Source organism: Topomyia yanbarensis, chromosome 3, assembly GCF_030247195.1.
Source record: "Topomyia yanbarensis strain Yona2022 chromosome 3, ASM3024719v1, whole genome shotgun sequence".
NCBI classification, from domain to species: domain Eukaryota; kingdom Metazoa; phylum Arthropoda; class Insecta; order Diptera; family Culicidae; genus Topomyia; species Topomyia yanbarensis.
In genome coordinates, this window is record NC_080672.1 from 79,168,140 (window position 1) to 79,183,963 (window position 15,824).

Here is a 15,824-nt window from a genome sequence, read left to right on the forward strand (position 1 = left end):
CTCATAATAGAGTTTTATTATGGTTCTGAAGAGACGAGGTCGAAACGCAAATACCTGGACTAACACATATTTTTTCTTTCTTTTTAATAAACTGGAGCGGTTAACATATTCTTCTTTGGTTCCTCGACAAAGCCTCATAACCCGTTCTGATCATTTAGTAAAAAATTCCCTTAAGGAGGTCTTACAGTACAGTATTATTATTTTTGTATATTTTGCATCTCTAAGATAAGAAAAATATGCTAAAGAAAGAATTTACTCGAATTTGACTTGAACATAAGCTAGAGTCCATCAAACGATTTTGATAGTGTTTGTTTTACAGATTCGTATTGGTATTCGTCTGCGGAAATTTGCGGCTTCCGTACCAAAATATCGCTTTTTGGGCACTAAAACATTCGATAACTTCTAAGTTGTAAGAGATACAAATAAACTTACATTACAAAAATTCTGAATTTTCTTATGCTGAACAACATCTTGGAACATTTTGAAATTCTACAAAATTACCAGAAAAGTATTTTGAAAAAAGCAATTTTCAGGGGTATATCAAAAAAATCTCCACAAATGTAAATTAAAATCGACAGATAAACACATAGTCTCTTCAGCGAAGTTAATACTTAAGATATTCTCAACAACTTTGCCAAAGAAAGTTTTTTTTTATTTTCATAAACATAAGCGAAAACTTTCTTCTCAGCTTTAGAGGGGTTAATCACCCAACTAATACTTTTTAAATGCAAAAAATATAAATAAACTTTGCTGAAGACACTATAACTAAAAATGTTTTTCGTGGTTCAAAGAATTTCTTTCACCTTTTTGCCAATTTGGATCCTCGAGTGAATTGAAAATGTCCAAAACTATTGATTGTCAACTGCCAATAACTTTCCCTTCAATATAAAACTCTCCCGAAAAGTTGCCAAAAAATTCCATTTTGACACATCGTCGGACCCCCCCTGTGCATAGAAAATGTCCAAAACTATTGATTTTCAACTGCCAACAACATGTTCTTCAATAGTTATTTATTTCTAAACAATTGAAAGTTAACCGCATCAACTTCAACACCGGGAAAGTAACGCAAAATGTATCGCGATAACCGATGAACCGACGATGACGATGAAAACGACGATACAATTATCGACGATAATGATGAAGGCGACGATACATTATCGTTAACGGAGTTTCTGATGACGTTGACGGGTGGTTAACGTTATCGACGATGACGATTAATTATCGATTAACAACCCTGTTCCAGAACAACTTAAAACACGTGGTTGGAAATGACAGCGTTTGATTTAAGATTCCTGTGTATATGGAAAATAACCATAAAGGGATAAGTCTATATGACCTATCACCGCGTAGCCCACAAGAGTCAATTACCAAATACATTTCGCTTCTCGGAGCAGTAGAATCCGTTACACAAGATATTTGAAGAAATTTCTTCCCGGGCATTCCTAGCGGTGTTCCTACGCTGAGGCTGCGGGTCGAAAAATCTAAATACCTTTTCCCACCTACTAGACCGTACACATAGCCGTAGCGTGGTCTTCAGGCCAGAGTCTCAACTTAGCGCCTCTGTGATATTTAGTTGGCTTTCTTTTTCAGTTCGACGCTCGAACAATAATTGTACATGAAATTGGCACAATTTTTCTGACTTAATTTATAGCTCATTTTCTTTTACTTTATAAAACAGATAAAGATTTCAGTGCCATGGCTGGCGTCCTCGACGAGGAACAAGCCGGCCAACAACACGCTAGGGACTTGCGCTTGAATTTCCTTTCAACCGGGAAGTAATGTGTATCTATGAAAATGTCCCTGAAGAAAGATTTTATGTTTAAGGAATGAACAATTTTTCATGTGAATGCAACAAAGGTTGCATGACATTCCACTGGATGAAAAAGACTTTCACATCGATAAGACAAAGTTCATTGTAGTATAATTACGTCGCAGCTCGCTGATTCCTCGCATAAGGAGCTTTGCTGACTTGAGAGGGCAATTTCGGTTAAAAATCGTTGAGGATGAAGAGGAATTCCATGAGAAACCGGCCAACCACAAAAAAATGACCATCGTCGATTCGAATGAAACTTTGAGGTTGTTTTCGGGGTTTATGAATCTTCATGAATTTCTCTTAGTTCAGCGTTCCTGGAACGATTTTGGCGTCATTGTGCTGATCGCGCGAGCGGAACCTTCGCCCGACCAACCGCAGCTGGCTTTGTTCCGAAGTGATCTCAGCGGTCATCGTAAAGGAGCCTAGAAAGACATTCGAGCAGATTCGACGTGCTGCAGCTTAGTACGGACACTGCTGGATGGCAGTGAGTTGTTCGCTTCATCGGTCATCGTACAATGAGAGCGAAATCAACGCCACTGATAGACCCAGATGTGGCTGCAATATATATCGCGGCTAGCAAGATCCAGCAGCAAAACTTACACTTCATCATCGTCATCAGAAGCGAAACATCAATCCACAACGTACGCCGACAGGACTACAACGCAGTGTGATGTATCTGCAATTACCGGTGAGAGCGTTCTGATTATTTTGTTTATACTTTCAAATGGTTATGTAACTTTTTCTATGGTGGTAGTGATTTTACTTTTTCTAAATATTGGATTACAGAAGAAGAAGAAGAAGGGAGGATGCATCAGGATATTATAAGAACAATGTCATGGATTAGGGAACGAAGATTGCCTGTCTCTAGTTAGAAGATAATAATGTCTGCGCTTACTTCCTAATTCTCCGGAATTATGTAGTTATTGTTAATATTATTATCTGATACGGCACGGTAAGTTTGAGAGCGAGTAAAGGCGCTTTAACGTAGGCTTATTGGCCAAGGCAAGGTGTAAATACCTCTGCCCCATCTCAAAGGACAAAAGGATTGACATTAACCAGTCACTCCCAACGATTTATTATATTTCCTTTAAACTGAAACGGTCAGTACGGTTGTCCTCGTTTCTTTCTCCTTTAAGATTCAAAACAATTCGTTAATTAAATTGTTCACTAAATGAATAATTTAATTGCTGTCTAATTTTGAAACATCTTCAAACCCAACTCTGCACAGTAGGCCTGGCCGTTTTAATATTTGCGACATATGAAAATATGCTTCAAATATTAATATTGACAAGAAAAACACTACAGACTAACTGCAGTGCTTTTCAATACTGGCTGTGTAAGGGTTAGAATAGAATAGAATGGAATTATGAATTTTCATGAATTTCTCTGACAATTGCAATATTTTGATGCAAAAGCAATTTTTCTAAAGGGCGTATACATTTCAACGTGCATTAATTTCATTTGTTTTTGTTCGATTACTGTATTTTATACAGCAAAACTTTCTGAGAACGAGTTACAATATTTCTGTACAAAAAAATATACACTGGCTAAATATTTTGTAATTTTTCACAAAATCTAAAATTTGTGTTAAAAATTTAAATTAAAAAAAACCTTTTTTCTAATATTTTTATTTTGTCAACAAAAACCTTAAGAGCAAAGAAACATTTTGATTGTATGATGGAGAAAATTAAAAGGTTTTTCTGACAATAACTTTATACATATTTTTTTTAAATTTCATGCTAATTGACATAGAAAATTGTAATTTTATTACAGAATATAATTCTAAGTATCATTTTAAATCAAAATGCATTTTACAAAAATCTTACAAAATGCGATAGTTTTCGAGATATTTGGAATTTTGTTCCAAAAAAAACAAAATTCGACTGACTATGACCTTTTGAAAAGTTATTCGCGTTATCCCATCATAAAATATCAAAAATCTAATGTTTATCGTTGTAAAGACGTAAAAAATGTAGTAGTTCTCGAGGTATTTTAAATTTTGTTTTGGCAACACAATTCTTTTATTTTAATGCGACCTTTTCAGAAGTTGTTCGCGTTTCTCCATCAACAATAATAAATTTTGCAATGGCCCATAACATTTCCTGTAACTTTCTCTTTGACATCAAGGCGATATTGTAAACCATTTGGAAATGTTTCTTTTCTCTTTAGATTTTTGTTGACAATATATAAAAACCCGTTTTAATCCACCTAGCGTTGCAATTGTGCCTTTCTCAATCATGAACACCAGAATGTTTCCGTTGTTTATATTCATTAAAAGCTGGGAATTTCATATGTGACCGGACGGTTTAGCCTATATTTCCTGAACCATATAAGCGATCCATACGAAATTTTATAGAAATCTGTGGGGATATTATAGCTATTATTTGGGACTAAGTTTGTGAAAATCGGCCCAACCATTTCCGCGAAACTGATAAGAGTTTGCTAGTTTTGAAAGATGGCCGCTTTTCCCGGGCACTTCCGGAATCATCAATGGTCAATGTAGGCAATGAAAGTTTGTTTGGCCGTCGGTGACCTAGAACTGCAAATTTAAGTTATTTGAGAGACATTTTAGCTAAATTTTTACCTTTTTTGATTTCATCGGAGTATCGGTTTGAATCGCAATTTGCTATGCGATCGCACGCCACAACCCGTAACTCCGGAACCGGAAGTCGGATCGGGATAAAATTAAATAGTCATTCACGGGAACGCAACATCTTTCATTTGAGACTAAGTTTGGTTGATTCGGTCCAGCCATCTCCAAGAAACCGATGTGACTGGTATTCTGAATTTGGATACTTCCGCCGGGGCTTCCGGAACCGATGATGGTGGCCGATGTGACCAAAGAGACTTTGAATGGCTGTTAGTGACCTAGTACTACAAATCCAAGCAGTTGTGGTCATATTTTGGAAAATTTTTCACCTTCATACATTCATTGCAGAATTTATTAAAATAGACATTTTCTGCGTGATCGTGCTCACCACCCACCACCGAAAGTCGGATCCATTAGAAATTCAATAGCAGTCTATGGGAACGTTGCACCTTTCATTTGAGACTAAGTTTGTCAAAATTGGTTCAGCCATCTCTGAGAAAAATGAGTGACATTTTTGTCACATACACACACAAACGCACATACACACACATACATACACACGCACAGACATTTGCCGAACTCGACGAACTGAATCGAATGGTACATGTCACTCGGTCCTCCGGGCCTCCGTTAAAACGTCGGTTTTCAGAGCAATTGCAATACCTTTCTATTGAGAAAGGCAAAAAATTAGAAAAATAGTTTTTTTAATTAAAATTTTTTTAACACAAATTTTTGTTTTTGTGGAAAATGACTCAATATTTTTTTCAGTGTATATTTTTTCGTACAGAAATGTTCATTCCCTGTAATTCATTCTCAGAAAGTTTTGCTGTATAAAATACAGTAAGCGAACAATTTTTTTTGAAATTGCGGCGCGTAGATATGCCTACGCCCTTTTAAAAAATTGCTCTTGTACCAAATAATCTAACTGATTGTGAAAAATGCTTAGTCTTCCATGCCGGTAAAACGTGTAAAGTTTCAAAGGAATCTAAGATGGTTGGTCATGATTTTAAATATTTTCCGACGGATCTTCGTGGAATTCCTCGAAGTCCCTTGCAGACCTCCAGCCTTATTATTTCCTCACTCAATGTGCACAGAAGACGAAATATACCGATGTAAAATTAAGGAGAATAAACAGATCATTCGGACAAGGTCGGATTCAAGGGAAGGGTCCTAGGGTCCAAGAGCACCCCGCTGGAAAGTTTTCAACTCAAGAAATTTTACATTAGGTTAAATCAAATACAAATACAACATATTTATATTTGGTTAAATTTTAAATTATTTTCAACCTCAAAATCATTTCAAACGAAACTTTCAAAATCGAAATGTCAGACCCCTCATGATTTTTTGGAAACGCGCCTGCATTCGGAGTAATTATGTGCCAGATTTTACCTATCCATCTTTTTGCACATGCGCGTGAAATCTGTTACTGACAAAAGCTTTTACACATTCTTCATATTCTTTTGTAAGAAAATCGGTAGAATCCAGCCATACATCGACTAAAAAAGGTGACCATTTCTGACTCTTATTTCAATCTCAAATCTCCCTTAATTTCTGTCTCGACCATCATATTCGATATCTTTTCAGTTTTCGCCGGGCTCTAGCCCCGCGAAAAAATTCTACTGAAGAAGACCCAGCTGATGGTGAAATGGAGCTCAAACAAGCTTCATCATCGAAGACTCCGATATTTCATTCAAACCGCTAAGTATTTTAAATAAAAAGTCCAGAAATATTCAACAAATATCTCAAAAGTTCACCCAGGTAAGCTCAGTATTGTGATATACCGTCTAAAGCGAGCAAATGGCATTACTGATGACAAGTCTTTTATGCAGGACTACCGCATCTACGTGCCCGTTCACATAGTTGAGGTCGACGGTGTGGTCACTGATTATAGTTGGTTATGAATGGATCTACAGAAGTTGGCTCCTAGTGAGTGAAGATTTTAAATTGTAATCGCACAATGTGGGACAAAATTGTGTGCCTGTTAAAATTTGATTCGGGTGACCTTTGGTGGCCCTGATTTATCTAATTACGTCCTTTAGGACATGTTCGGATTTTTTTACTGCGTGCCATGTTTTGGTGGAGTCTTAGTTTTGCACCCCTTTGCCAATGCAAATGACTTTGTTTTTCCATTCGACTACCGAACAATAGTTTAGTGTGAACCTGGAAATGACACACTCATCCTGATTTATTTCATAAGATTTCAGTCACCATCCCCCTAAGTTTGGTGCTCTAGTCAAGGGCCAATGTGACTAACCGCACGCTACCGGCCTGACTGTACAATTCAAAGCTTATGAAACAATTATTAAAAAAAAAGCACGCCATGTACCCACAAAGGGCAAAGTTCTAGCTACAAGTTTTATAATTAGTCGGCACATTATGGACAGCAGAGTGGATCTACATATGACATTTTCCAGCACAGCACTTTTGAGTTCCGTTTGTGGTCCCAAATGACTGCGTTATTTTAAGGATGTTTGGTCGCTCCTTGAATTTGCGCTTGGCGTTCAAAGTTCGTATGGAAATTATTGTGGAAAATACTTCATTTATGCATTTCTGCAGGAACAGATCGCTATTTCATTCCAAACTGAAAAAGTAATCCTATAAAAAATTTGTCCAGAATTTTGTTAACAATTTTACCGAAGACTTTAAGTAGCTAGAACTTTTTACAAAATGTTTTCACGATTTTAAGATAGACGTATAATCGCAGAAATTTATTAATTCTACCAACACTGTAAATGAACCACCAAGACCTGCTTTTAACTTTGTTGAGAAGTCAAGAAACCAACTTAATTCACCAAACAGTGAGATTACCATTTATCACATATTTATTGTCGTTACCTAAAAATTGCCATTGACTGATGTAGATACAAGATAGAGTCGTCAAAACGACTATAACTTCACAAAATAGTCAAAAATAATAAAATATTTGAAGCGATCAAAACAACAACCGAACTGTACGAGTACACTGAACCAAAATTGCCAATATTCCATTGAAATTCTCAAATAGTAACCTACTACTAAAACATCCTAAATCCCGGGAACATGCGCTCGAAATTTTTTTAAAAATAATTATCAGCGCGAAACTTTCTATTAAATAATAAGTTAACTTTAAAAACGCTAATCCCTGTTGTCAAGTAAGAAGGGTTATGTAAAAAAAGATCTGTTTTAATTTTTATCGAAAATGAATTCAAAATCGTGCCGAATTTTTGCGAATAAAATATATTCTTATATGTAGTAATGGCCCAATTTCCAAAATAATTTGTCAGAAAATATAACAAACACATTTCTTCAATGCATGTGATTTTTTTATGACATTTTCCATGCTTGCCCACGGAACATCCCCAATCCGTACTCCTACATCCGACCTACAATCTCTGCGTGCCGATCGGCTGGCATCAAAGAGGCATCGCGAGAGAGGGTTAGTTCAGAACACTGGTAGACACCACCATGCCGAGATCCCGTATCAATGCGACAGGCCAACCATTCGACGGGACAGCCCGAGTTGAGAACCGGATGAAAAGGAGCAACCGCCGGGGGTTTCATTCAATTAAGTACGTACATGTACTGTGAGAACGTGAAGGAGGAAAAAGACTTGATAAGAATCGTATAAATAACTGCCCGAAGTAGGTGAAAATAGCCATTTGGAAATGCGTTTAGCTGCTGCTGCTGCAGTTCGGTGCTTTAGCTTCAAAGGAGAAAATAGCAAGCACAAAGAATTGGACCGTTTCTGTGGGGATACTAAGCCATACACGTATCCATATGTTGGTTCGGGTGGGCCGGGTTGGTTAATTCGATTAACCTATCAATCGTTTAATTCACTTCAGCACCTACCTTTGATAGCGACCGACTCCGGCAGCACCTTGTAGCCGAACGTTCCGTGCAAATTCCGCTGCTCGCAGTATCCGGACACGGCCATACAACCGGCGAAGAACGTCACGTGCCACAGGAAGGTGAAGCACACCGCGAAGCCACTGTAGCTGCAGAAGATCCTCACCGATGGGAAGGGGCTCACGATGCCAATCCAGAACGAGATCATGTCGGTCAGGGAGGTGATGGTGATCGAGACGGCCGCCTCGGACATCATGTGACCCATGCGCTCCGGCACCGACAGCTTGAACGAGGTTCGCCGCCAGGCGGCAAGCATCACGAACGTGTCGTCTATTCCGATACCTGCAAGTAGTAAGTAGGTGAGTGGACGAGCGTGGTCAGTGGGGCTGTGTGAAAAATTGGAAATTTGTATTCGAAGCGTGTTTGGGTCGTTTTGTGGTAGCCTATCCGGCGACGGTTTTCTGTGCGATTTGGCTGGTGTTTATTTGAGTGGTGTAAACAATCATAACGTAATTTTTTGTTATGTTTCTGTCCATGAGGATAAATCTAATTAACAGAAATGACAGCAAAGTTCATTAAAAGACAATGTTTCAATCAAAAATTGCTAAACAACAACAGTGAGAATTTGAAACAAATTTGCACACTGCAAATCGGAGACATGTGGAAAATACTTATTAAACTCCCATCTTTTTGTTCACTTATTTCATTCACCTTCAACCGCCTTGAAATTGGCAACTGGAGTGCAATTTCTCACCATAAAAGCATAATAATTTTAGCAAATCGCCCACGAAACCATTCAAGGCGGAACATGCGATTTCTGCGTCGGTATACTGGACGGGCGCGAGGGGGGTAAACGCACGTGCAATTGAGTGTAAATAGTGGTTTTGTTGCTTGTCATTGAGAAATTCCGATTTTCCTTTACAGCCACCGAGTCAGTGTGTGCTTTATGATCTGCTATTTACTTCGGCAGCAATGTTTGGTTTAGCCAAACCGGCCGAGCTCTTATGCTCAGACATAGCTACGTACATGAATGTATATATGCAAAATTACGTAAGTTTTCGTTTCATTCAGTTTCAGTTTCGTTTTCTATATTGTCCAATTGGGGGGAAGGAGGCCTTTCTTCTTAAGTTGCGTTTCGTTCGGTGGTTGTGAGGGGCAAGGAGTAGATGTGCATATGTTGTTTATATTTTTGCAATCAGCGAATTAAAGATACGTTAATGGAATTTTCTTTTTGGCAGTTTCCGATAAATGCATAATAATCGTGATGCTGTTGATTTTGAAGAACTCCTAACCTAATTTCAGAATGCATAGGAAAATTTCAGCACGTGTTAGCACAATTTGATTTCTTCAGGCGTGGTGGAATGCATTGACTTTTTTAACTCAATCTAGTTGATCAAATAATTTAAAACGCGAAGCAAACAATATATGCTTTTTACAGGTTGACTGGACAATATAACTACACTACCAGTCAAAAGTTTAAGTTAACCCTACAATATTAATGTAATATTTCAACAGCTATGGATTTCTTCATTTATTGTTATTATTTATAATTATTTTTCGACCCATTTCTCTACGATAGACTCATAAAATATGTAGTTCTTTTTCAGTTTTTGATAATGAGCTTATAATCTTCGGATTAGGTCAATTTGAATAGATTTGTTGTTTGATAGTTATGATTTTCAATATAAAAATCTTTCTTCTTACCTTTTAATAAAGAAAAATATAAAAAAAAAAACAATTTGGTATGTAATTTTTGGATTGAGCTCTCGCAGCACTAAGATGTTACACGTATTATGTACTCGACGCATGGAAAGAATAAAACCTGTCATAACAAGTTTGTTTGTCACCCAGTAGTAGTGTAGCAACATGATATAGTCAAGACGCACGTGCTTGACAAAGTCTACTGAGAAACTCACTTAATTATGAAAACTTCAAAAATAAGCAAGTGAACGTAAACTGTCAACTGTTGTTACGGCATTTAATTAGCAAGGGACTGGAAGGTGAAGTATATTTTTCAATATTAAGAGCCATAGTACTCAAGGTAGAGCAAGGAGTTGAAGGGAGAAAGTTTAGAAAAGCGTGGAAAGAGTCATATGAGCAAGCTTAAAGTTTACCGGCGACTTAACCCTTGCTGTAGACTCAGGTGATTTGCATTTCTAATGCAAAAAGATCTGGACTCCTACGGTAGCAGACAAAGGGTTAAGTCGCCGGTAAACTCTAAGCTTGCTCATATGACCCTATTCCACGCTTTTCTAAATGTTGTTTTAACCCTCTAAAAGGCAAGTTAACATTCTGACTTCAAGAACCATCGCTCTTAAGTCCTAATGCAATCAAAAACCTCTTTTTTGTCGTTTTATCAGTGAATCGCACGATCATTTGTCTTTCAATTTACAAGTTCATTGAAACTAGAGAACTGTAAGTAGCCGGGCCCCTGAGACCCCTTGCCTTTTTGAGAGTTAAATTCATGCAAATTAACAGGCAAAAGCATAATTTGATTTTAAAATATGATTCTAAATGCCATTCCTAATCAAAATGTGTTTAACGAAAATCCAAAATGCAATCGTTTTGGAGATATTTGGAATGTAGTTTCAGGCAAATAATTTGTGAAATTGTGTCCTTTACATAAGTTATTTCGCGTTTTTCCATCACGAACCATTAACAGTCAAATGCTTATCATTTTAAATACGAAAAATATTTTTAGTGTATTTGTAAAATTTTCCTAACAATAATATTCAACTTAGGGGAACCCGGGACTATTAAGACCGTGGGGGTAATTTAGATTCCCTCTATTTCTCAGAAAATCGTGAAACTTTCTGACTGTCGTACATATTCGTGGAAGCGCCATAATTTTGACAGATAAAATAATAATTTTGACAGATGAATCTCATTCTTTAGTTTTTTTTAGAAAGGAGATACAACGTGTTTCATTTTTTGGCCACCTTTTAAACAGTATAATGGTAAAACTGTGATTGAATTGTGAAATTCGTGTAATTATAGGGGAATGTGTTCGGTTGTCGGCACACTTTTGTTTTTGGCTCACAACATTACTCCAATTGAACAATATATGAGAATATGCATACCAATGAAAAGCTAGAGGCCTTAGCTAATAACTTATGAAAGAATTTAATTTATTCTGTCAATTTAAAAAAAAATATATTAACAATTTAGTAAAATGCTAATTTTTTACCATTTTGAAAAATGTGGTCGGTTGTCGGCACCCTAATAAAATTGATTAAAAATGGAAAAATATGAATCATCAAGATTCAACGGGAAAAGGAAATTTATTCTTTTTAACAACCATCAAAGGCATTATGAACATCATTCTTCATCAGAACCATAATATGTGTATGTGAAAAACTAGTGCGAATATTACGCACTACTAATGCACTGACGGATCGAATTCACTGCATTTGAGTTAGTTTCAGACAGTTCATTTTCTTACCAAAGCTAAAGATAGATCAGATAGAAGTCAGCCAAAGGGAGAGGGGGGCTACTGGGTTACCCCTCCCCCCCCCAGTTGTATGGTCGTTACAATCTGGTATATACAGTACTACCTAGCGGTGAAAACACGACCAGGTGAGCTTTCTTCATGTAAATGTAAAACACTAAACCGGAAGTCGCCTTTCTGGTTTTCAGAATGGTGCCAAAGATCGATTTCTGGTATCTATTTTTAAAGCCCGTTCCGAAATACCCATATTGATTAGGTTATTGAGAGCATTTGCCACAAAAAATGGGGTGCCGACAACCGACCATGTTTGGGTGCCGACAACCGAATTTAATAACCTTTTTGAATACTGATAAAAAAAATTGTGGCGAAAATTTCGGTGCCATTCTATGTTAAATCACAAAATAGAATAAATTCACATCGTAAATATTCAATGCGCATACTTTTTTGATCGATTTACTTCTTTCTATAATACTAAGCCAATCATCAAAAAAAAACTTTTAAGTAGAGTTTCACTTATTCAAAAAATATTTCGGGTGTAGAACAGAATCTTCGAGTCTGTTTGCTTCAGCAATCGGCACAAAAAGATCATGCTAATATAACACACAAATAATATTTATCAGAATGTCCATGTCTGGTCTGGTCAAAAGCTACAAAGGGGTGCCGACAACCGACCACTTTCCCCTACCCTTTTTTAAAGTTATTCGCGTTATCTCATCACAAAATGCAAACAATCTAATGTTTATCGTTTTTATGGCGTAAAAGAAGCTTATTCAGTGTATTTGGAGCATGGGGAAGCTTTCAAAAAAAGTTTTCTCTAACAACAACTTGTCATATTTTTATAATTCATACTATGTGCAGTCAAAAATACAATTTTATTTTTGAATATGATTGTAAATGCTATTTAAAATCAAAATGCTGATAACAAAAATTTTCTGAATGCAGTTGTTCTCGAGATATTTTAATTTTTTTTTAGCAACACAATTATTTTGTTTTATTTTCATATGTTATACGATGTACACTCACTAAAAAAATCAGGTGATTTCATGAAAATAGTTTTTCAGAAAAAATTTCGAATATGTTAGACTACTTTGATGTAGAAGGACTTAATTAATATCGTCCAAATCTTAACCACAGAATGTCTTACACTTCTTTAGTCATTTGTGAAATTTCCATGGAAATATCTCAATTTTGAACGACAGTGATCTTTTATATTTACGTTTTAAAAATCATCATAACAGAAAATACCTATGGATTCTTGAATTGGCTCGTAATTTCAACCACAAGCTTTCAAATCCAAAGTTAGTGGGACTATGGTATCAAGTGACTTAGACAGATTTTTTTTTCGGAACAATTTTCGCTTGGTTTCCTTTCATTTTTTGATGATAGTTGCCATCGATGATTTAAATTTTCACACATGCATGCACACTGTTATAAGTACTCTGACTATTTAAAAATTTTGAATAAAAATTGAGGGTAAGCGCTCACACCAATGACCACACAAAAATGCTTAATTTTCTTATATAAGACAAATGTAGTGCAAAGTCCACGTGGACAAAAAAAAACCTTCGTTTTTGAATATTGGCAAGCGTGGACTTTCTCGTAACCACAGATTTTTCTGTAATGTCACAGATTTTTTGCACAATTTTTGATCACAGATTCTTTTTCACAGATGACAGATTTTTGGCATTTTGATGAAAATTTCACAGATTTCCATAGATTTTTGAAAATATTGTGATTTTTCACAGATTTATGGAAAATTTCTCACAGATTTTTACAGATTTTTTCCTGTTTCAGTCATCACAGATGGTAAAAAGATTTTTTTGACCAAAACACAGATTTCAATGTGGCATCCCTGCTCGTAACCCCTTGCCTGTCCTAAATTGTTTACGTGGTGTATGGATGACCCCTTATGTGATCAGTGACATACTCTTTGAACCACCAGTCCAAGGCGCAGGTCTCATAAGTCATTTGTCATATTTTTAAAACTAGAACGAGAAAAATTCAAATATTATCAATAGGACTATTACACTACCCCCACATATATACGGTACACTAAGAATTGGCGACAATATCTGGTCAATCAGAAGGTTCAATTTTACAACGAGAAGCAGTGCCTATTTTAATGTCAAGTAAATAAAAATAAGGTAAAATAAGTAATGCACAGTACCAATAGTTGGCAGTATATCTCAAATTAATGAATTTATTCTCTTTTTATTCTTATAACTGCTTGCAATTAATTATCGGCTAGATCCATGCAAAGGAAATAAGTGCGTTTGCTAGTGATTATGATAGAATTAAAAAAAAATCGAATTTTCCACTCAGCATTACCAGTAATGATTTTTTTAACCGATACTTGGTAATAGAAGGAGAATGTAAATGTCATGTCAGACTTAATGAATGGCCACCGACACATACGATGCGGCGTGACCCAAAATCTTTGCGGTAACCCTGCGAAGTATACCAAGCTTACCACCATCGACTGGTTTGCAAACTGATTAAGAACCGTTCAAAAACTCGTACAAAATAGCGGAAATTGATGACCATAAAAAGAACACTGCCACCAACAGCACTAATAGCCTTCAATTTTCTGCCACCGCATCGATGCAGTTAGGTACTTTAGCTGTTTGATTTACCGACCAAAAAGGGTTTCAAAATTCCGATTAACCGGTGACGATGACGGCGAAGACATCGTCGAACGCAAAAGAACCGTTCAATTCGGGTTCGATGGTGAAAAAACTTGTTTGTGCTTCCAACGAAACACATACACAAATATGGTTGCTGGCAACTGATCGGTCCGCTATCAAGTTGTGCTTCCGAAACTAATTACTGTTTTTTTTTCAAATATGGTAATCAATACGCATGTGGCTGCTAGCTTCGAATTCGAAAGGATTAGCTACTCAGAGTTTGGTTTTACGCCTTGGTATCGAGCGTGTGTGCTACCATGAGCCCGTAAACGTCGATGGCCTCGTTCTGAATACCAAGAAATGTTTAGATTGTATAGCATTTATTCGTAGTTGAAACTCAACATTGTTTCAGCTATTCTAAAATATTTCTAAAAACTTTTGCAATCCCACAAGAATTGCTCCAAAACAGAGTTTTTGGCTAAAATGAAAAGGTTGAAAAAAGATTTTTCAGTTTAGTTTGTAGTCTTAGGTTTGTATGTATAATACTGTCCGAAAAAAAAAATAATTTAAAATTTAATGCACTACCACCGATTACTATTTTTCGGAAAGAAGACGAGATATGATGGAAAATGTCCGTCTGTCGCTCGTACGTTAGGATCGGGTTTAATGAGCAATCAAATTAAGCCGAAAATAACAATAGGGGAACATGGGGAGACTCGACCAAGCGCAAAATTTTATTTTTGGCTATGGCGTCTTCTATTCGATTCTTAAAAATTTTTCAAAAATATTTTTATACTTGTTGCGCTCCCTTAAGATAATTTTAAAAAATTGGAATGAAAAATCCTTTCTTTACAGAAAATATTATGTGATTAATAAATTTGCATTAAATGATGTAATTTTTTTTTATCAAACTTTGTATGGACATACCTTCTCGACTACTAATGACTATTAATGCACTAATATACCATCTTAATCCTTGTGAAGCAGTGAAATGATTTTACATAAATTGGAACATTGTAATAGTTATTACTAGAATTTGCATGAACGCAATAACTAATGTTGGGGAGACTTGACCAAGATTTTATGGGGAGACTTGACCAAGTGGCAATTAGCTGAAGAAAGATGCAAAATTCCTGATATTTATTATGCTTTGGTATCTACTGTTAATGCTAATCACGCCATAAAACAATTCCACCTCAAACATAAGTCTTTATATTTTTGTATTAATAAACAAAGTTAGCAACAGTAGGAATGATTTCGTGACGTGTGAACACGCAATGCAAGTAGTACAGTTAATCCTTAAAAATAAATGCATTAAAAAAATCGAAATTTATCGAATGCAACCATTTTATATATTCTACTGCTACCAAAGGACCTGGACAATGTGGAAAAAAATAATGACAGTATGTTTTATGTCATTATTTTTTGTTATGATTTTTCAAAATTATCTTGGTCAAGTCTCCCCACGCCTTGGTCAAGTCTCCCCGCAACGGGGAGACTTGACAAAAAAAAATTAAAGGGTTG

The 15,824-nt window shown here is 36.2% G+C and overlaps 1 protein-coding gene across 1 annotated transcript in view; it reads right to left on the reverse strand.

Annotated features, from left to right (window-relative positions):
- Window positions 1–15,824, reverse strand: part of LOC131694210 (patched domain-containing protein 3) — a 256,312-nt gene that overhangs the window by 50,929 nt on the left and 189,559 nt on the right. Inside the window, exon 7 of the mRNA XM_058982713.1 lies at window positions 8,232–8,570. Within this exon, the coding sequence (XP_058838696.1) occupies window positions 8,232–8,570 (339 nt within the window). The remainder of the gene's footprint in view (window positions 1–8,231; window positions 8,571–15,824) is intronic.